This window comes from Buteo buteo, chromosome Z, assembly GCF_964188355.1.
Source record: "Buteo buteo chromosome Z, bButBut1.hap1.1, whole genome shotgun sequence".
Lineage (NCBI taxonomy): Eukaryota > Metazoa > Chordata > Aves > Accipitriformes > Accipitridae > Buteo > Buteo buteo.
The window spans coordinates 80,318,844-80,341,739 of NC_134204.1; the positions used below are offsets into that span (position 1 = coordinate 80,318,844).

Genomic DNA, 22,896 nt, shown 5'->3' on the forward strand with positions numbered 1-22,896 from the left:
TGTAGTCTGAAGGCAACATGGTTGTCTAGTCCAAATTAAGATCTCATGTCAAGCGCTCCCGATGCTTTCCTTAGATAACACACAGAAGCTAATCACTGTCATTTTCCCCTTCCTGTTTTCCCCCGGTGTTCTGTATATATACTAATAATATTTTGTTTGCTAAATTAGGAAACTCATATAATTTAGAGTGTACCTTTCTTCTCCATGGATTGCTCTCCATGACAGAGATTTGTTGTTGGAATGTTTCCTATTCTGTCCTTGAATACACTGTTGCCGTAACGCTACCGGTGAGCTACTGAAAACATCAGCTTTCTACCGCCAAATGGAAATTGCCATCCACTGTCAGGTAAGAGAGATAATGAGTAATAGACAAGAAACAGAAACATTAATGGTTTGTTTTTCACCTATTATGTAGACCCTCTGGTTTTAGCTATCTTGTTAAAACTAGTATTACCCTTAAAAATTAAATTTTTAATCTGTTTAGAACACTTTGTTCTTGGGAAAGCATGAATGAGGGGGATTAAATTATATCTGTACTATAGTTTTCTTGGTGATTGGTAATTATATTGTCACTCATGATGCTATTCATTGCACTTAGCTGCATGGAACTGGGGAAAAACATGACATTTCCCCCTGTACTTGACATAATGAGAATCTACAGCTTTTCACAGAATCATACATCAGTGAGGTACGGGAGTAAACAAAACGTGGGAAAGTTGTATTTGGAATAAAGGATTTTTTTTCTTCAAGCCATAGTATAAAATATTTATGTTTTCCCTGGGAAATATAAACAGGGAGGTAACAGGTGCAATGCCCAATTTAGGTGAACAGCAAACACTTACTTTTTTTCTGTTGCTTTTTCAACCAGCCTGCCACAAGTGAAGCATGGCTTGTGAAAAAGGCCCCATACAAATCCCAGCTAGTAACTCTGGCCTTTAGAAGACAGCAACCATTTCTATTGTCTCAGTTTTTGGATGAACAACCTGAGGTATCTGTAAAAGGGCACAGACTTAAAAGAAGTGCAAAGTACCCATGCTCTGGAAATAATACACCTGTCAGCAAACAGTCTTTGTATGTGCTTCTGGAACACAGGGACTCACACCTTTCTTTCTGCCTATCCATCTTCCTGAAACAGTAACCATCTAACCTTGTAGTGGCTGCTATGTCTGCCATTAGCATGAACATACTTCTTTTGGACCCAACTTCACTGACATCAAATACATTTTCCCAATTCTGACTGAAAACCTGTGATGCAAAAGGTGCTGTCCAAATGCAGTGCTTTTATTAAAAACCAAACAAAAATGCATCTTCTTGGCAGAGAGGCATAGTGAAGAAACTGCATTGTTAATACGTTCTGAGAAGTTTTAAGTAGGAAACTGATGTGTTATTTCCAAAGTTCTCATTTCCACGAATCATAAATTGACTTAATTTGTTGTAGAATTTGACAAATATAGTTAAATCTGAAGAGGACTAAGTCACTCCACAAGAGTCAGAGTAACTACTTATGTTCCCAGTAGGCTTGTTTGCATCCAAGTTAACAGTTCTTCGCAACTAAAGTTGTTGTACAAAACATTCTGGCCTCAGTGAACCATATCTCCTGCAATGTAGGCTTAGGCACAAACACAGTGTAATTCAACACCGCATGAATTCCTTGCTTCCACTTTTAATAAATGTCAGTTGCCATAAACCACAGTACTCTACAGACTAGCTGTGCAGAGCTTTCAACAGTGACCTGTTCTTTAATACTAACTGGTACATACTAAACCCTTCTGGGAGGTTATTTTCTCTTGCGAGGGTCACTGTGACTTGCATTTTTTAAAAAAATAACCTCCCCCTGGTAACAGCCTTTTTCCTTCCTTTTCACAATATGCTGGCAAATTAAAACTCAGGAGACTTTTTGCTGTATTACGCAAGCATATAACTTCGTTGTTTTAGTCTTCATCGACTGATGTAAAGTCAGCACACATGGGGCAAGAAGATCAACACAGTAAAGTACTTATGTTTTTAAGAATGCAAAAGAAACACAGAGAAAACAAACAGCCCAGAATAGATGCAAAAATTATCTTTATCAGTTATGTTGTTAACTGCAATGGAAAATTCAAGGTGTTCACAGCTGACATTCTTTTTCTCTTATGAAAGAGATTTGCGTTTTCAAAAGCAAGCAAAATCAAAAGAAAACTGGGTGCTGTTATGCTCCTCTGTACAGCTATAACCTGTGTAAGGACAGTGCTGCCCTCCCCGATGTTAGAACTGAGCCTCAGTGTGACATTAAGGGATGACCATTATTACTCGAATCTCCCACAATACTGCTTCATAAGGCAATGCTTTTAAAAATGCTTTGGGGAAACAGTCAACAGAGTTTTGAGGGTTAATTTTTTAAAAAAAACCTTTTTTTTTCACTCCTCTGGTCTCAGACTGATCTGCAGTGAAAGGGAGGCAGGGCTCCCTCCCTGCAGGTTATCACTCTCAGGGTGGCAGCTGCAGCACCAGGAAGCATAGATGGGCACAGTACACCCTAGCTCCTCTCCATTGACACTTCATGTATGGAGTCCTCTGCCGTCTGACAAACTCCTCACAGCCAGAACATAGCAACAGACTAGTATTACTGATAATGTTGTGATAATATTGGCAATAATAAAGTTTGGTCAACACTTGGCATTGTATGCCATTAGAATCACAGTGTTACTTCAGTACCAGTATATTGCTCACTCACTGCTCTAGTGAACAGTAATGCAGAACATTATTATACTAGCTATGTTTAATGACAAAGGAAACAGGACTCCACTATCTGCTTATAATCCGTATTTGTATGCAACACAGAATAGTCAAAATCACATCAACAAATTAACATTCTGCTTCTGCACTGGTAACATTTAGAAGGGACATAAGAACACAGGTTCTGTTAAGAAAGCAATGTTTATGTTCCTATACTGCAAAGAGGCCACAGTCAAACTGACATACCAACTTCTTATAAGAGCAGCAAGCCTTTACATGGGTGTGAAGTTAACAGAAATGTTAAAACTTCTTTATCAGATTAATTTGTAAGTCAGTGTTTTCAGCCAAAAGGCTTGAAGCAGGCTGTGTACCCAGGATGGTTAAGATGATAAGAGAGGAGTTCCATGACAGATCAATCTAACCCTCAACTGCTGCCCGACGCTTCCAGACTCCATTCCTCTTGTTATGCTTGCTTACCTTTTCCTCTGCACCAGTATATTTTAAAGATTGTTATAAATGTACATACCACCCCAGTCAAACTCAGGAGTTTTGACACTTTCTCAGTGTTGGGTGTTTTGAATCAGGAGATACTCAAAACCTTTGTTTAGGTAGAAAGGTTCTGAAACAGTCTAATGCCTTTCATTACTCATGGACTTGTTAGGGATGCTGCCCGGGACTGTAAAGATCAATGCAAGATCTCATCCAACCATAGGTGTGGTATTCCTTAGATCTAGCTCTTTCATGCTGCTGACTACCCTCATATTTCCATTGCTGGCTGTATATTCAGAGTGTGGGGTGTGTTTTTTGGAATCATTCACTACTGAGGTATTGTACAATCAAGGAGGATTTTCTCTCAATAATTTAGTATATATTTGCACTCAATAAGACTTCATGATTTAAAATGCCTGCCCTTACACAGAAGTACAGAAAGCCTCATTTATTGTGCTGAGATGGCTTTTTCATACACCTCAAATTTGTACTGGATGCCATTCTCTTCTTGGATATCAGCAGGGACACCTGGGTACCTGGAGAGAGGGGAGAAGAAAAAGCAAAAGCCAACAAGTAGATAAAAATAACATTATGAGTGACCTGTAATTTATCCAATCAATTTGAAAAGAAAGTTGTTTGAAAAAAGATGAAAATACCATCCTTACAACAGGTTTACTAAGTACAAACTGTTTTTAGGAATCATGTTAACTACTATCAGCAACTTGTACACACATCTTTTTAAATTAAGAGAGCATACTCTGATGCAAAAACATCCCTACCTTTTTGGCTTAATCAAAAACCCCCAACGTTTTTATTAAAGCCTCCAAGACATTATTTAAAATGTATGCAGAGGTAGAAGAGATACAGAACACTTTTGGGGTTTTTTGCTTTGCTTTTCCTCAGATGGTTTAGAGGGAATGCTAAGGTAAAGGTTTCTTGTCTACGACTGCCTCTTAAAGTAACTGACTGCTCCTCTATATTCCAGGTTTACTAAAGCAGTTTTTATTAATAGACACTTTCAAAAATCTCTTCAGACCCCTGTGACAGAATAAGGATTTTGTATGAGTAATGTTGACTTTGAGGGAGAAAGAAATTTCAGGTTTTATTCCCTATGTTTGACTCTTATCAGGTTTCCACTTTAGTGAGGAAATCATCTGCTATTTGATAAATTAATGATTTAAGGCCTAATTCTGATTTCAGCACACTGGCCAAAACCAGTGTATATCTGAGAAACAGAAAAGAGGAAGAGAGGGGAGCTTTAGGTCAGACATCAGTATGTGGCTCATGATACGGCACAGCACAGTTCAGAACATGTTAGTTGGAAAAGGTGATTCATCCTCCCCACTCACTTTGTTTGTCTCTCCCGCATCCTTCTTTGCTGTCCCTATCTACTCTCCCCACTTCAGTGCTAATTCATTCCCATGCCCTGTGCAGAGAGCATGACTTGCCATATCTTCTCTTTCTTCCACTGCTGGTCTGTAACCAGCTGGGAACCAAAGTGAGAGTAGCAAGAAGAGGAAGACGTCCTCTCCTTGCTGCTTCTTGAGGCAGATGTTTGAATTTTTGCCACCTCCCTATTGCCTGTTGGATGTAATCTTATTGGAGAGGACATAAAAGTATGACTGGAATATGACAAAGATAACATAGAAGAAACCACTGTGAATGGCAGAAACTTACAGTTCAATACTTGTTTCTACTAAGTTTGTTAGGAAGAAGTAATTTTCTCAGGAGAAAGGAATAACCTTAGAAATCTATAAAGGCTCAACCCTCCCTGCTCAAACCCATTTAATTTGTCTTTGGCAATTTATCAAGACATTCAGAAGCTAAATACCATTGACTAACAACATACTAAGAGTTATGAAGCTTAGTAAATACTTGAGTAATTCTAAAATGAGAAACAGTAAGAAAGTTACTTTTCAAGCAAACCGACAAATGCAATTCTTTACTGTAAAGATTACGGGAAGGTTGAAGAACACAGCAAGTTCCAATAACCTCTCTGTGCTGAGTGTGGTCCAATTCCAGGTTGTAAGTAAAATATGACTCTGGGGAAAAATACTGTGAAAAACACCTCTAACTCAGAACAGAACATGGCTTTAATAGGACGCTTACACACTTAAAGAAGATTATTAAGTCTTCCATCTGAACACAAGGCTCATATGCATCTTGATACTTACTCTGTGAGAAGTTTGTACTCTTTGTAGTCGATTTCCGGAAAAAATGTGTCACTTTCAAAGTCCTGCAAAATTCTTGTCACAAACAATCGATGATTAATTGGCTTCTCCATTGCTGCCTTTAAAAACAATAGAAATGATTAAAATTTAGTTGTTCCCCATAACACAGCTCAACCATGCATGAAGAAGTGTTGTTTATTAAAATTTTTAATATTCTTGTTTTGTAACACTATTTGAAGCCTGTAAGATAATATCAAATATAAGCTCTTATTTGGAACACCAGCTTTCTTTACGAATTCTCCAAAATCTTGTTCTCCCTGCACCAGCCATCACCATGGCAGCATTCAAAAAGAACCAAGAGATAAGAGTCTTAGCATATTTTCTACTTGTAGATTGCACACCAAATATGTTACCTAAAACTGAAACTCAGTTACTATTTTATAAATTACAGGATTTAAGCAAAGCAGTGAAAATTGAACTCTAAATTCCCTCTTTTGGACTCTGCTCAAGAGCATTTTCTAAAGGGACAATTTCATCTTGTGCCATTTCCACCTGGTAAGTGGTAGCAATACCTATTCCTAGAGCCTGAGGCATCTAACAGAAATTAAGAAAAAATTAGTCCTGTGAGAAGAAAGGAGCAGTATGGCCCAGTCCCAACAAGCAATTTCTGAATAATACCTCTTTGAAACACAAGAAGCTTTAAGTGGTAGGGGAGGCCCACACCTCAAGGTAATTTGTTCTGATGTTTAATTAATATCACTGCTAGTGATTTATAATGTATTTTTAGTCTGCATTAGTTTGCAATTCCAGTGATTAAATTATCTATCAGTTTAACTTCAAAGTTTGAGCTCTGGATTATGATAAAGTGATAATATGCACTGAAAGTTATATACCAACAACAACAACAAAGAAAGTTTCCAAGCTACTTGGATGAAAAAAGTTATGAAGACACCTGTTAGGCGAGTTCCTCACTAACAAATTCACACAAACTCAGGAGTTAAAAAAAGACACTTTGTCTCCAGATCAGACTGAAAAGTCACCTCTTCCAGACTTTAAAAAAAAAACATTAAAAGCTATACTGGTGCCTGGTTACAATGCATTTTTAAAAAGCTTACAGCTGTTTCTGCCTTTCCCTTAAATTGGCAATGAGCAATGCTCTTTGTTAAAGGTGATTCACCATGCAGCATGCAATTAGGTACTACTTTGACAAGTACAGGAACCAAGTAATAGCAAATGTAATCCAATAAAATTAATTGGTATCGCTTCTGAGAAGTTAGTTTCTAGAAAAGCTGCTCTATTACCAGAGAATAGCTTAAAATGGAAGGGGTAAGTCACAGCACAGCAGCATCCAACAGCACTGAACTGGTGTTCATCCAGTTTGTATATAAATACCACATTCTTTCTTTCTTTAAATAAGGGTGGGAGGTAAGGGGAGAAACATACACTTGCAGAATGACAGAAGAATGACCGGCTTCACAAATAAAAACATAGCAAGTTCTGTAAACAGAGATACTTTTGTAGTAGAAGAATAAATCAACTTCCTATCCAGCTCTATGGGAATTCAGCTTCAGCAAGAACTGTGTACCACCAAGACAGGTCAGGGAAGAGCATATGGCGTGACTGACTACAGATATGGCAAAGAAAGCTGAACCTAGCACGAAGGGGACTGGAGGGTGACCTCCATTCTAGATAAATGGTTGCATTAGTTGCGTGAACCAGCCAGCTGTATAACTGTTTGTCCCCAAGTTAATAAAAAAAGTGCAAATGCTTCCTGAGTTAGCCAGACCAGCTCTGGGAGTCTGCGTGTGTACATGGCCCGTGAATCCTGAACAACAAACAAAAAGAACCTGGAGAAGAGCAAAAGGCTTGAGCTGGTTTCAACCCATATATTCCTCCCCAGCAGCTGGGAATGCCCAGTGTCCTGACAGTGACCATATTACAGTGACAGGCAAAGAGAAACACATTTGTAAACTGATTCGACTTCGTATTTCGGTTGCTTTACTCTGTAATTTTCACTTGTATTGGGATTTCAGTATATTATTGAATCACCTCATGGGCTGACATCCTGACCTGGCCTTGGCCTGTCCCCATGGCCCCGTCTAGTCACCCCAGAGCTATGTCTGACTCTGGCTACCTTCATGGGGCCGGATCGCACCCTGTGGACCCGCCTCACCACCATGAGCCCTGTCTGGGGAGGCCCCTGTTATGCCAGTCAGGTTATTGCCCATAGGTCCCAGCTCCCGTCCCTTTGGCAGCACCTGGTTCTCCATGTTCCCTGACAGTAACTAGAAAATTTCAGGTAAGTAAATTTTATATCAAACATGAAACCTTCCACGTGTGGAGTCCCTAAAGGAACCTGTTCAGAGAGGACTGGACTCTGACACCGCCTCTGCAAACTACTGCTATGGACCTGGCAGGATCGGGAAGGAGTTTCATCACAGCTCTGGCATTTGCATGAGGATTGAGGTAGCTCCTCACTAACATTCAATTCACTCTTGCCCTGTCCAGCCCTCTCTATCAGTTTCACCACCTGTTTTTGGTACAGAAGACAAGTTAGAGGATGCATAGTGCTGATTTAATAGAAAGTTGACATACTTACTCTGAATTTAATCAAGGAAATAAAATTATGCATATTTACTCTAATGAACAGAATAGGGTGAATATGACTTTGTTTTAACGTAACATACACATAATACAAAGGTATAGATGTAAATAATCTTATTTAAACAGAATGTGCAGTAACTAAATATATTTCTAGTGATCAGGCAATACTGTGGGAAGTTAGCACAATATTCAATAGACAAACCACTGCCAGTAAGTAGGAGATCAGTACCACCTTTTTTGGTTTTGCATATTTTGTAAATGTGAGGATAATGTATGTGATGGAAAAGATAGTAAGAGAGGACTTGTTGGAAATACTTGTACCAGGGCAAGCAAAGGAGATTTTTAAAACAAAATGATGATGTCTCTGAGCTCATGCTTCTGTAAATTTGAAAAATCTGCATCCTGACTCCATGGTCATTATGGTCCCCTCACTCCATTGCCATGCTGGGTCTCAAAGTCATTCTTGGTACAATTTTAATTTACTGTGTTTTTCCCTCATAATCCACTCAGTTATCTTTGGACTGTATTTGTACCTGCACTGGTTTTCCTTGGGAGTTGCATATGTGTTTTTTTCTCCACACAGGCTCACCTCCTTGTGTAGCACCTACTGAACTATTTAAGCTATTACAGCCTGATCCAATAGGGAAAAGCAATGCTGATTTTTGGTTCATGTTAAAGCAAAGACTATTAAAACTGTGGCTGTTGATCTCTCAGAAACACCAGAACCACTCCTCAAGCAGAGATGACTTTCCATAAGACAGGGAGGACAGGAGAGCTGAGGGGTCAGGATCCCTCCTGCTGTACCAGGTATGTCAACCCTATATGTGAACCACAGTTCTTTATTACTCACATGTATCTTCATAACCCTGTGAAAAGATTTTACCATACTCTTGTCTTTTTGCTCACTTCCAAGAAATCCTCGGCAGGCCTGCCTCTGCAGCATAAAGCAAAAAGGAGATGACCTAAGGATCATCTTCCCCATAATTTCCAGCTGCATTGGACTGAGAGCCATACAAGATTAGATTATGTCTGCACGTGCAGGACCATTGCCTTGAATTAGTTTCTGTTTGTAAAACACAGGTTAGAACAGCCCTGAAGCTTTGCAACAAAGAACAGCTGTGTATTACAAGTAGTTTCAGAAGTATTATATGGAAAATTAATCTTTTATAGATCTAATCCCCAAACCACTGTAAAGTAGTGGGCATAGCAACCAATTGCTGTAGAAGGGACCAATTATTTCTAGTGATTTAAAGATTCAGAGGTTTTAGGATACACACACACTGCTTCTGCTTTCTCATCTTCTATCAATTACATAAAATAAGTAAACCAGACAAAGTAACTACCTGAGGCACTTATTTTTCAAGTGTCTTTCTAGACAACAACATTGCCAATCTAAACAAAATATGAGAATACTATAAAAGAGAAATTTTAACATAAACAGGCTGTTTATTTGCATTCTTTTTTTTCAACGCTTAAAATATATTGGATCATATAGGCAAGTTGCATTTTGAAGCCACAGGAGTATTAAAAAATATATTTTATACATTAAAAAAATCTCACAGCCGAAGATCTCACAAAGTTCTAGATCTTACCTAGGTAAAAGGACTTGCCTAAGTTGAACTTCAGCTATTAGGAGAGTTGTGGGGATAACCAGGAGAATCAACAGCCCTTCTTTCCCAAGCCACTAAGGCTAAGCCTAGTGAGGGAAGAGACACTGTGGTAGCTCCCACCACCACTTCTCTGCCAGGGACAAAGGCAAGTGCAACAAAATTCTTCTATGACTGTTATCGAAAAGCCTGCCCATTTTGCCCTTTCAGAAACAGATATACTTTAGTCACTAGACTTTTCGCTGTGTTAGTCTTTTAAATCTTTTCCTCTATGATCTCTGCAAGCATCTTTGAAAAAGAACTTAAAAAGCCACAATCTTTCATAGGCGCATGATTTGTGCCTGCAAGTGACTCATGTATTAACCTTTTTTTAGTCATTATTTTTTCCCAGAGGAATGTCAAATCAATACATTTGTTCACAAGAACATGCACACAAAAAGCTTGTTTAGGAGTAATAGCAATAATACACCTTTCTTTCTGTATTAAAAATCCTCTGAGTTTATTTTGAAGACTGTAGTGGAAAGGCTGCATTTATCTCTCTCTAGTCTGTGAAAGTATAAAGATGCTAAATTACAGAAAATTCTTAAACTTGTATAAGAAATTATTAGTTAATCCACTAGACATTGCTAATATTGCAGTTCTGTTTCCTCTGATTTTATTTATAACTAGGTAAGAGCAAGAAGCACTGGCCATCAGAGGCATGACTACAATAGCCATGGATACATTTTTACAAAACATAAATCTCTATTGGAGGACAGTGCTGTCAGCTGTAAATGCTGTGACTCTGCCACTTTTACACAAAAGAGGTATTAGGGAATTGGACTACAAGTGCTCAAACCCTTTCTCAAAAAACACCTAGAAGGTCATAGGAATACAGGAAAACTGTCTTCCCATTCCCATCTTTTTGTTCAGACAACTACACAAAGCTACACAACTACACATGGGAAAATTCTCCTGTAAAGAAGGATTCTGCGACATTACAGTAATGAAGTAGGAGAGTTACATTTGCATATATGCCAGGAAGACAGTAACCTTCCTTGGAAACAACTGCTCAGGACCATGAACATGCATAATTGAATACCATCGTGAGCTTGGTGGGAGAGGGAAAGAACATACGGTCAGTGCAACCACAACAACCTTCAGTCTTCACTTTACACAGGGTAATCTTACCAGTTTTCAAAAACGTCAATAGGATTAAGCTATACTAATTAGTTTGCTTTAAAACAGAACTAATGTAGAAGCCAATGCAGTGCTCAGGTTTTTGCACAGGTTGCTCCAAGAGCAGAGTAATGATTCAGGCCTGCAGTGTGATGTCTTCCATGTCAACAGCGTCACACAGCTCAGAGAAGCCTGCTTTTTGCAGCATGTTCTTTGAGAGCACTGTTTGAAGGAAGCAACAGCACTGCAACCTACAAGAGTGGAGCATGTGAGCATGGAAAAATGAGCTGTCTGCGTAGCTCACTTTTAAGTGGATCTTGGTGCTCAGTCACATCTCAGACTGAATGCAACACTTCAAAAACATGGTAACATATGCATTAGTCTCTATTCTGATGATAGCTTAAAATCATTCCAGTAGGTATGCAGCCCAAACCCACTTTGTCTGATATGCACAGAAGGTAGAAAAATTACTATTATATCTTTTATAGTTTACAGGAAATTCAGACATACTAAAACGTAATCTTTAAAATGTGTATTTTAGGATATTAGTATTAGCTAATAAAGTTTTGACAGACTTGAAAAAAATCATGATAACACTAGTGACTCAAATTGTTCATAATTCTCTCTCTTAAAAAGTCATCCTCATTGTACAGCAAAGATTTGAAGCTTAGCAAATGTGGCATTCATAACCCACTCAGGGCATTCAGAACCCAGTGAAGCTTATACGCTTAGTCAAGAAACTCTATTTAAGAGGGTAATTAATCATCTGCAAGAGACTTGCTGCACTAAATATGAATAGCAACTTCATAATTCAATAATTTTGAGGCATGAAAGGGGGTAGATTACCAAACACAATATGTCAAATACTAATACATAGGAAGACACCTGAGCATGAATATTAGATAAAATTTTCCCTTGGAGATTACTGGAAATTTAATTTTCCAGCTCAAGCCTCTTTGTTGAAGAATTTCCCCAAATGCTATTTATCACCAGCATCTATTTTCTGTTATGGCCAGCCTAGATATTAACAGCAAAAACAACAAAACTTCTTACGAAAGAACTTTTTGTTCTGTTATGAAATTTCAAGTTTCTTCTCCAAATTTAATACACGAATACAATTTTGTACTTCAGCAATGTGACCTTGACTGTCATTGTTTGCTTCTGTGAGGAAGCAACAAGCTGAGTAGGAACATATAAATTAGAAGAGACAATTTTAAATGTTCGAGATGCTGTAGCAAAAACTGTTTTATCAAGATGAAAACCTGTTTGACATATAGCCTGTTTTGGTGTTACTAAAGAGGCCTTGGTTATGAGGACCTGAGTCATAAATGTTTCAATTCTTTTCGTGTCTTTTTTTTTTTTAAAGTTTCGTTGCTAGTTGTTTGGGGTTTTTTTTTATTTTTTTTCATTGGTAGGTTCGCTGTTAGGGATTTGTGCTCAGTTATTTTGACAAAAGAAGACTTGCATTAAACATTTTACAAACAACATATCTTAAGAACATAAGACCATACCATCCACATAAGTAAATCTACACCTTTTTTTTTTTGTTTTTTTTTAAAGTCCCTGTTTAATATTTGTGAATGTGCTGGACTTACAGTTCCTTTTCCTAGTAAAATCTGAATGTCGTTTTTAATCACTTTAAAACAAACAGTTTAAATCCTGTTAAAAGAAACTCATATAATTTATACTGACCGGACGCCCTTAGGATCTCCATGTAGCACTATTTTTCAGTCAAAGCCAGGACCTGAACCTCTCAATTAAGAGACAACACCTCCACGCAGAGTGCATCTACATTAGTGTCTTAACTCAGAACAGAAACGTGGTTATGAAATAAATCTTCCAATTGTCCCCACTCGCCATGCTTTAGTTGTACTGGGGAGCAATCCTGGTGCGGATGAACTAAATTTCTTGGGGATGAAACCAAGCCACAGAATCTGTTCCAGGAACGTGTCTGACAAGCTCTAACAGCTAGTAGGGACTGAAGGGCCAGAACCAATGAGTGAGTCACCACCACAAGTTTTCCAGCACACAAGCACTCACAAGCCAGCAGACGGCTCTCAAAACATCGAGTGCTCACGTAAAATGATGGAGTGCCTCTCATGATGCATAATGGCTTTGTAATTGCTGTGACCTACTGGCCATTGCTGGGCTGCTACACTCCTCCTTCCTCATCCATACAATCAATAGCAACACCAAGTCCTTCTAGAACTCAGGACATCCAGAATAGTGCAGAAGATCCAGTATGGCATCACACTGAGATCCAAAGAAATGAAACGTGTAAACTTGTGCTGTGAGAAGTCCAAACACTTCCATGGAGGTAGCAGTACTACCTTGTGGCTGTATCAGATTACAAAGCTGATGAGGTGATCAACATCAAGCCAAATTTAAGAAGGTGAAGGCTGCGTGAGGTTTTTGAACCTTCAGTGGACTGTGGGAGCTGTTTTCAATCTTTTCTGCTCTCCCTTCCTAAGACCAACACTCTAATCAGCTCTCCCTGTCCCCACCAAAATGTCTACTATGTCTAGCTGCTCTGCCTTTTCCTGTTGCAGAGGCCAAGGCCCAGAAGAGACCATTTCCCAGAGTATGCTGCTGAACACAGCATGAATGTAACCTACATGAGGACTTGGATGGCCACCCGGTTCAGAGCTCACCTTTTTCCGTTCTTTACACATCTTGAAGCAGCTTATGCCAATACTCCCACCACCCTGGAGAGAACTGTGTCCTTGAGAACCTCGGGGCAGTGGGCAAGATGGCCATAAGCAATAGACAGCTGCACTGTGTCCTTATAAATGTTCAGAGACCATCAGGCTTGCTCCCCTCTCCTCTACAGTCCTAAAACAAAGAGGTTGTAAATGGCAGCAGTCCCTTGCCTCCATCCCATTCCTTGCCCCTCTGTTGCTGAGAGCAGCATCCTGTCCTGAAATGCCGTGCTGGAGCGCATGCTGTAGCACCTTTGCCTGCCTCAGTTCTCAGAGGCTGGACAGGGCACAGCAGCCATCCATACTTGAGACTGAGAGACAGGCTGGACACCCGTGTCCCAAAGAGTGCTCTTCTGCACTCTGGCAGCTGGGCAGATGCTCCACCTCGGCACAACTGTCTGGATGAGGATAAGCCAGGCTTGTATTTCAGCATGGTATCTGGGCAAGGCAGCATGAGGCAGAGGGGAAGCAGTATTTCACATAAGGCAGGCGTTCAAACATCCTGAATGACCCCATGCAGAAAGAAGGTGCCAGCATCCCTTTCTAGTCTGGGGTTCTTTGGAAACCTCCTGAAACATGTGTGAATCAGCCTCAGTTTGTGGGCCACTCTTGGTAACCCTTCTGGCTCGCTATCCTGGGTCTGGAACCTGGCTGGGATGTGGGTGCTGCCCAGAGCACCCACAAAGGGTGTGGGAAACCAAAGAGAGCAAAGGCCTGGAAGATCATGTGCATGTTCCCTCCTCATACCATCTACCGAAATATGGCTTGGAGGATTGCTTCAGGGAGCTATACCACCTGCGTGTCCTTGCCTTCATGTAAAAGAATAGCAAGAAGTTCTTATGTGAACACCCTTTCTGTCTGACAGCAGAAATGATGAATAGACTTGTTTTCTTATAAGAAAATGCAAGAAAATACAAATAGCTTGAATGACCAAAATGGGGTAGCCCTTTCTACAGACAGGGTTTGTGCAGCATGCTGCACGTGGCTTGGAGGCTTGTTCAATGCCACACAATTTGGAGTTCCAAACTTCTACAAGGATATAAAATTACTTAAACTATTCTGTCCTTCCTTGAAGTGTTAGCTCTAGTAAGTAGCATTTTAAATGACACTTTACAGAGTCTGGGTGCTCTTCTTACCGGAATCATAACAGACTAGCTCCTCCTGATACAAAACAGCTCTCTACTGCACTGTTGTGTGGCTACACTCAGATGCACAAAAGGATTTACTCAGCAGACATAGTAGTGTTACCTGTAAATGAGTAGGAGGAGCGAGGTACAAGATCAGGAAAACAAAGGGGTTGATGGTGGTTGGGACCATCATCTGCAGGCAACACATGAAAAGGAAAGTATGGTGCTTTCCGGAGTGTCCTGCTCTCCTCATCAAGGTCTGTCCTCATAAAGCTCTACCTGGTTTGAAAGATCTGAACTTTGGGTTAAACTCCCCAAAGTGCTAAAAGTGGAAAACTCAAGTCCTCAGCACTACCTGTTTCAAACCACTCCTGTCGCACTTACTTGCTGAGGTTGTTACAGACACTTTCTCCATCACAGGCTTGTACTAATAAACACAATCAGTTCTAAACCTCTGAGCCATACAAAGTAGTAAGATCCAAAGAGTGCTTTAAAAGCAAATACCTACAACTACTGAATAAAATTATTCACTTCAACTACCAATTGCTATTTTACTTCCCACACATTTCTACAGGGTATAATGGAAATATTCCTGTAATCCTTTCAGCATCTTTAATACAGGCACTAAAAATATTACCTGCGGTTTTGGTAGAGGTGTTTGGTTTCCATCAAACCCTTTAATTATGATCACAAAACCAGTTTGAATGCAGGAATCAGTATAAAACTGACAGATTTCTCCCTAATGAATTAAAAATTCCTTTGAAAAGTCCCGAGTAGATGTTAAGTCATATTCCCTTATGCTGATCAGCACGAGTACTGTGTTGCAAAAGTACTCTCGAACAAAACTGCCTGCATATAATCTAAGTATTGGCAAGTAATAGTCTAAAAAACGGCATTGTTTTCTACCAAATATCGGCCAGACAATGGAAAAATAGTTAAATTAGAAGTCTACAACACAGATGCTCCTGAAGAACAAGCAAAAAAAATCACTCTTTGCAGCCCTAGCTAAGCATGTGGCCATTGCATGGAAGGGGTAAATGTTGACACTGTGCATCCTGCAGACTTACAGGCAGAAGCCACATCCAGTCTCTTGCTCATGTTAGGCAGTTATGCCCAAGCTGAAGAGAATCTGTCTCCAGAAACAAACTTGCTATTTATTGCCTGGAAGCAGGCATTTTAATGGCTGAGAGTGAAGGACAGGTTAATTCTATATGATAATATCTGATTATAGACTGAATGCATTTGGACATCAAATATATGGTGGACTTCACCACATGCAAAAGTATTATAAAACATAAATTAAAGAAAAAAAAAAATAGAGGAACAACAGTGTTTTACAGGCTATTTGCATATGTATCTTATTTTTCTTACAACCTTAGCAGCATCTAACTATTTTGCTTTTTTTACTGTAAAAGATGCATTCCCTAAGACACAGAGAAGAGGTTCATGAAAGGCACAAACTGAAAAAGCGAGAAATATTGGAAAATGTATTTTCCCACCCCATATACAATGCATATTATCAGCCCTAATTTGCTACCAGGAGCATGACAGCATTTTCACCACACCCCTAAAGTCCAAGCGCCAAAAAAAGTGGAGTATATTTCCCCGGATACTTGTAACAACTAAAGGACAGCAGAACTGCTTCCTTCACTATATATATAAAAAAAAATTTGCTTTACAATTCTTAATTAAATTTTTTTTTTCCTTATCAGAAGAAAGAATGCTTACTGCTGTCCTTATTCCATATTCTCCTGACTGATACGAAAGGAACTAGGGTTGATGGCCACAATCTTTTGTGTGGTACTGCTTGACAATAAATACAAATTATATGAGAACTTAACAAAAGAAGACAGAATCAAGAGTTAAAGCGCAGAACCCTGACGGTGTAGGGGCTGAAAGGATGACTCTAGGGATGTGGGTGGAGGCATGGGGAGTTGACTAAACTTTACGTGTGTATAAACGGAAAATGACAGGGAGAATTTGGGGTAAGGGAGAAAAATGGCTGAGTAAACACTGGGCAACAAGAAGAGAAGATAGGTTTTACTCCAAACCTTCACATTGTACAGCTAATATCTTAGTCAAGGACAGGAAGACTATTGCATTTGTGGGAAAACAAGACAGTTTACACAGGGCTTTGTCTGTGCAAAGATGGTGCCGAGAAGAAAGTGGCACAAGTCGTCTTCTTGCACATGAATGGATACCTGAATACTGAGACACCCTAGACACCAAGGGAAACCTGGAGAGTGGGAACACTACAGATGCCTGGTTGCTGGCTGGGATAACAGAGCGAGTGCTACCTTCTGTTGTATGATTATCTCCTCTTATTGCTGACACCATCACCTGCCAGCTCTCTCTAAATCCCCTTTTCTTACCTGTATAAAGTGTCATACTCTGGCTAAAAATCCTGGATCATTTTTCCTTTTTTTTTTTTTTCACATCCTCTGCAGAGTCAGTCTACTACCTCAGTAAAATAAACATAGCGATATAGGGTTTGGCTGAAAAACCTAGCAATTTAGATATTTAAGAAAAGCTCTCAAAAGCACAATGACTGTATGACACTGGACCATTAGCAAGAGCAACATCTGGTTACTTGGACAGATATTTTAAAGTTGTGAGTTGAAATCTTACTCTCCAAGACTTGTTCTGTTGGATTCGCTAAGTTGCTGGGTCACATGAAGGAAAAGCACTTCCTAAAGCGGAAGTAATAGGAATTTGAGCCATCCTCATCCCATCACAGAAAGCAAGTTAGTTATGAGTACTCTAAATGTACCTTGTAAACTGAACTTCCTCCGACGATCCAAACCATATCGACTTTACTTTTTAATTCTGGTGAATCCAAAAGAGCTAAAGCATCATCCAGACTTTTGGAAAGATAATGTGCTCCTTTTGGGGTTTCACTAGAAAAAGCAAAGTTTTATTACTAAATAATTCAAGGATCATTCATCATGATAATCAATACAATCTAGCCACATAATGTGTTTGCTAAATTCACAAAGAACTATATGTTTCACATTAGTTAATTATTTTGAAATGCCTACTGTTGCTTAACTATGTTAGAATTCGCATCTGACTGCAGGTTTGTTTAATAAATCACAGTTTAATCATAACTGTGACTTAAGAGGCATTATAAATTACAGATCTGAAATTCTGTATCATGTTTTTAAAAAAGCATAACTGAGAAATATAGGTATCTATAAAATTAAATAGTTTTTTACTTGAATTCTAGAACATTAATATTTCATTCAATAAAAACAGTCAAAAAGCCCCTATAGCCCACTCCCCCACATATTCAGCCCAAACCCCACCAACATCCTCCAGACCAATAAACCATTATAAGTAGACATTTTTGTTTAAGAATATTTGGATGGCCATGGGTGACGCATTCAAGAGGAGAGCTCTGAAAACTGACAGTTCTTCTTCCTTAAATGCTAATAAAAATAAACTTCAAAAGAGGGATTAAGAGCTACCAATCTAACCAGGAACTAGAGAAATACAGTTAAATACATCAGTCAGAAAGACTACTGACAATTGTCAGATGGTTTGTGTGTAGAGCTAGGACTAGTATTTATTATGCAAAGTAATGACAATTATCTTGTGAATTAATTAAAACATAAAATAAAAATAATAATTAAAGAATTAAAGGTAAAGTAGTAATATCACTCAGAACCAATAGCAGAGATGCTTCCTAACCAGATATCAAAAATGTTACATTTACACAGGTGCAGACCTAAAACTTTTTATTTCTTTTACAGGCCTATTATTCATCATACATACTTGAGCTCCCTGCTGAGCACTATATTAATTCTGCCTTTTAAAGGACGATTCTTCTCAGGAATGGAGAACCAGGTTTTTTTACCCATTATCAGTGCATTCTGTTTACCTGAGTAAGAGAGAAAACACTTATTTAACGGGTACTTTTGCTCTGTCCCAAATTTGTTTTGGTTATTTAGTGACACTATCGGACTTCCCCTCACCCTTCCAAACTCCATTTTGGCAGTTAACAAAAGTATAAGCTTAGGCCCCAAATCTCAAATTAGTCACACCTGTAGAAGAACACGTTTGTGGCCTCAAAGCCTTGTCAGGCAGTTGACACCAAAGTAGTTTCATGCACACCTATAAACCTACAATTGAAAGAAAATCAAAAAAGGCATGTCACTGCCCATTACATGCATTGCACAGACATCAGCTCTGCTATAGTTACAGGGCCAAATTAATCTCCGTGTGTGAGACCAACTCACACCCTCAAAAGAGTTCTCTTAGTGTGAAAAAACATCATTGTTCTCTTTATAAATCTGAGCAGCATACAGTAATCGACTTTGTGTTTGCATGTTCTGTCATTTCAGTTACACAATCAGGAATAATTGCCAGCTTTGAGAGTTATTTAAGGTGGGGAAAAAAAAAAGCCAGGTGAAAGGACAACTTTTAGGAGCAGAACCAGCCAAATTAAAGCCAAAGCAGAAGTGCAGCAGGTGTTCAATCATATTCTAGAATTCACCCATAAGTATCATTTCTGACCAAAGCCAAACACTCACAACCTGATTACTTCTTATATATACCCTGCTAAGAAGAGGTTTCTCTTTATAAGCAAATAGAGTTGTCAGAGAAATAAACACACAAAGGTAGCAGGAAATTTTTTACAATGTTACATAGCAGGAGAGATTTTACAGAAAAGAAAGTAGTATTTGTTCACAGTTATCCTCCCTGCTTCTTGATCTGAGACAGGCTGGATCTACTAGATCACACCAGAGAACTGATGCTCCAGTTGTTTATTAGCAGTGTCTAAAGACCCTTCTCCTGCAGGTAAGCTTCATGAGCAAGTTTCCAACATACATACTGCAACGTCAGTTTAGGTATGTTAGCCCAGACCACTGGCACCACTGCTGATGGAAATGCACATTCTGAAAAAATGTATGTATTTTCTTACTCAAGACTCACATTGGGATGCCTACAGGGTCAGAACAAAGATTTGTCTAAAGCAATTCACAGCACTGGACAGTGCAGGTATGCAAGCAGACTAAAAGCAAGATCAGGTGATGCTTCTCCATGGTATTCTTCCCTCTTTCAAAAATCAATGACTCTCTGACTTTTTTGAGCCAATGGTGATATCCCTGCTGTGAACATTTACGGCAGCATAATCCATTAAGAGGTCTGGTTATGAAGCAACTTAACTGCCTAGCATCTAAGGTCATAGCTTATCAAAAGATTGGCAGGCAGGATGGAGCAAAATTTTTCTTTTTCATTGTATTTAAAACATCTTTTTTGATCATGGGTTATTCGTGCCAGGTAAGATGCAACTTGCAGACATATAAAAAGACTTACAATTGTGTTCTGTCTTTTTTGTACGTAAGGTTGCAATGAGCTGAATCGGGTCTCCAAAATATAAATAAAATCCTTCACTTAAGACTGCTGCAGAATGAAATGAGACATTCCTTGTGGAATATGGAACAGACCTTCAAATCAGATTATGGAATAGGTCACATGTTAGGCTGCCCAGAAGTTTTAGCAAACAACTGAGTTTTGCTAGACAGTGGTTTTAACAAGAGCATAGAAAAAAACTACAGGAAAGAGAGTGACCACGTTGGCAAATAGAGAAGCAGCAAGAACGTGAGGAAAAACCTGTTGTCTCTCACAGCTCTGATTCCACTAGATGCAGTGACCTAGTTGCGTGGCTCAGGGAGGTCCTATTCCTCCTTTCAGCTCGACCATGCACCTTGTCCTGGCAGTACCTGCAGATGACCAGTAGTCTAGTCTACAGCACTCTTGTGCTGATTTTCACAAATTTTTTCACCCCACAGTAACTGGTTTTGTCTCACCAAATCAATAGAGTCTGTAATATTACTCTGCTGCAAAAGTCTTGCTGGGCCTGAACATTATTGTTGCATATTACCAGTACAGTTGCATATTACAGTGCACAGATATACTGCATAGGCTTGCAGTATTGTTGCTGTATATTACCAGTACGGTTAGGGTTTTCTAGTATTTTGGGATGGCTCAGCACTCAGAAAATCAAGCAAAATTACTGTCCAAAGGGTCAGAGGGGTGGAACAAAAGGCCAAGGCTGAGCTACAGCAAATGAGTTAGATAAGCTAATACAGCCTGAAAAAAACCTCTGCTAATTAATCAGCATATAAAAACCTTTCCATTTTTAACTTGTTCAGGGTTGGAGTTTGTTTTGGGTTTCTGTGGCGTGGGTTTTTTTGGTAGCGGGGGAGGGGGCCGCAGGGCTGGCTCCTGTGAGAAGCTGCCAGAAGCTTCCCCGGCTCCGAGTTGGACCCGCCGCTGGCCAAAGCCGAGCCAGTCAGCGATGGCGGGAGCCCTCTGGGAGAACAGGTTGAAGAAGGGGAACCTGCAGCGGGGGAGGAGAGCGGGATGTGAGAGAAAGCCCTGTGTGGGCAGCACAGTCAGTGAGGAAGGAGGGGAGGAGGTGCGCCGGAGGAGGTGGATGCCCCCGCAGCCCGTGGTGAGGCGGCAGGCTGTCCCCCCCCAGACCATGGAGGTCCACGGTGGAGCAGATCTCCACCTGCAGCCCAGGGAGGACCCCATGCCGGAGCAGGGGGATGCCCGAAGGAGGCTGTGACCCCACGGGAAGCCCATGCTAGAGCAGGGTCCCGGCAGGACCTGCAGACCCGTGGAGAGAGGAGCCCAAGCTGGAGCAGGTTTTCTGGCAGGACTTGTGACCCTGCGGGGGACCCATGCTGGAGCAGTCTGTGCCTGAAGGACTGCAGCCCGTGGAAGGGACCACGCTAGAGCAGTTCGTGAAGAACTGCAGTCCATGGGAAGGACCCACGTTGGAGAAGTTTGTGGAGGACTGTCTCCTGTGGGAGGGAGCCCACACTGGAGCAGGGGATGAGTGAGGAGTCCTCCCTCTGAGGAGGAAGGAGTGGCAGAGATGATGTGTGGCGAGCTGCCCCCAACCCCCATTCCCTGTCCCCCTGCGCTGCTGGGGAGGAGGAAGTAGAGAAAACCGGGAGTGGGGTTGAGCCGGGAAGGAGTGGGGTGAGGGGTGGGGCGGAAGGTGTTTTAAGATTTGGTTTTACTTCTCATTATGCTTGTTTTGATTTGATTGGTAGTAAATTAAATTGATTTTGTTTTTTCCCCTCAAGTTGAGTCTGGGTTTTGCCCGTGACCATAAGTGGGGAGTGATCCCTCCCTGTCCTTGTCTTGACCCACGGAGCATTTCTTTAGATTTTCCCCTCCTCACCCCACTGGAGCTGGAGGGAAGGAGTGAGCGAGTGGCCTTGTGGTGCTTTGTTGCCAGCTGGGCTTAAACCACAACAGAGTTGTAGGTAGAGACAGGTAGGTGGAGTTTTCTACCCTGTTGGGGAAACTAGACTTTGAAATTCTTTTTATTTCCAAATCATCTGCAGCCCTGAAGCATCAGATTCATCTCCAGTTTCTTCACCTAACAGAAGCAAGCTGCAGATGACATTTACAAATGGGTAAAATACTTGTGAGGCGGGGGAGGGCAGGAAAGGGCAAGCTGTTTGCAGAAGCAGGACTTTTAAGTCAGGGAAAAGTAAAATTACCAGCCTTTTCCGTGACTGATACCACAAATTAATCCTAGTAAGTAGAGGCACCCCTCTGCAACAAGTACAAGGTTACCTTCCACGTGGGATGTGCTAGTCATTCTCTGGAAGTACTTGAACTCATTCCTGGCAAGGGAAGAAAAAGAGCATTACAACGTGGTTTAGGAATAAGGTACGTTTCTCTAATTGGAAAAAAAAAAAACAAAACGTAACGCAAGTGCCGCCGACACCCGGGGAGGACAGGCTGGACTGGGCCCGGTCCCGGTCCCGGTCCCGGTCCGGTGCCGCGCCTGAAGGGGGACCTTTGGCCCCGGCCCTGCTTGCATGAGAGATAATCCACGGCCGGGAGCCTGCCGACGCGCCTCCCCGAGCCCCTCGGGGCTCCCCGGCACGGCCGCGGGGCCCGGCAGCCATTGCCCCGGCCGCGGCCCCGCCAACCGCCACGGCGGACACTTTCCCGCCCTGTCAGGCGTCGCCCTCCCCGACTACAACTCCCAGCGCGCAACGCGCGCCTCCAGGCGGCCCGCCGGCGAGGCCCGCGCCGCGCTGCACGCTGGGAGCTGTAGTCCGCCCGCGGGCCGGCCGCCCCGGCGGGGAGAAGCGGGCCGGACAGAGCCGCGGTACCTCAGCGGCGGCCAGGGCAGGCTGCCGTCCTTCCCGATGCCCATGTTCTGGCACACGGCCACGATGGAGTTGAGCGAGCGCACCATGACACCCGCGGCCGCCTCTGCCGCCACGCCGGCCTCCGGAGCGAGTGAGCGCGCAGCGGCGGGGCGGGGCGAGGGGGCGGCGACGGGGCG

At 41.2% G+C, this 22,896-nt stretch overlaps 1 protein-coding gene across 2 annotated transcripts; it reads right to left on the reverse strand.

The window, feature by feature from the left end:
* Positions 1–2,047: 2,047 nt before the first annotated feature.
* DHFR (dihydrofolate reductase) lies at positions 2,048–22,885 on the reverse strand. 2 transcript variants are annotated; one of them, XM_075020160.1, is made up of 7 exons: positions 22,721–22,748; positions 22,173–22,222; positions 18,614–18,691; positions 18,345–18,450; positions 17,341–17,467; positions 5,379–5,494; positions 2,048–3,740 (listed from the first exon to the last, which is right to left on the reverse strand). In XM_075020160.1, exons 3-7 carry the CDS (start codon positions 18,675–18,677, stop codon positions 3,653–3,655), a joined length of 501 nt encoding a protein of 166 aa, XP_074876261.1. In that variant the 5' UTR covers positions 18,678–18,691; positions 22,173–22,222; positions 22,721–22,748; the 3' UTR covers positions 2,048–3,652. The 2 variants fall into 2 exon arrangements, with proteins under 2 accessions (XP_074876261.1, XP_074876260.1); XM_075020159.1 differs by lacking the exon at positions 18,614–18,691 and having other exon boundaries at positions 22,721–22,885.
* Between the last annotated feature and the right edge of the window lie 11 nt (positions 22,886–22,896).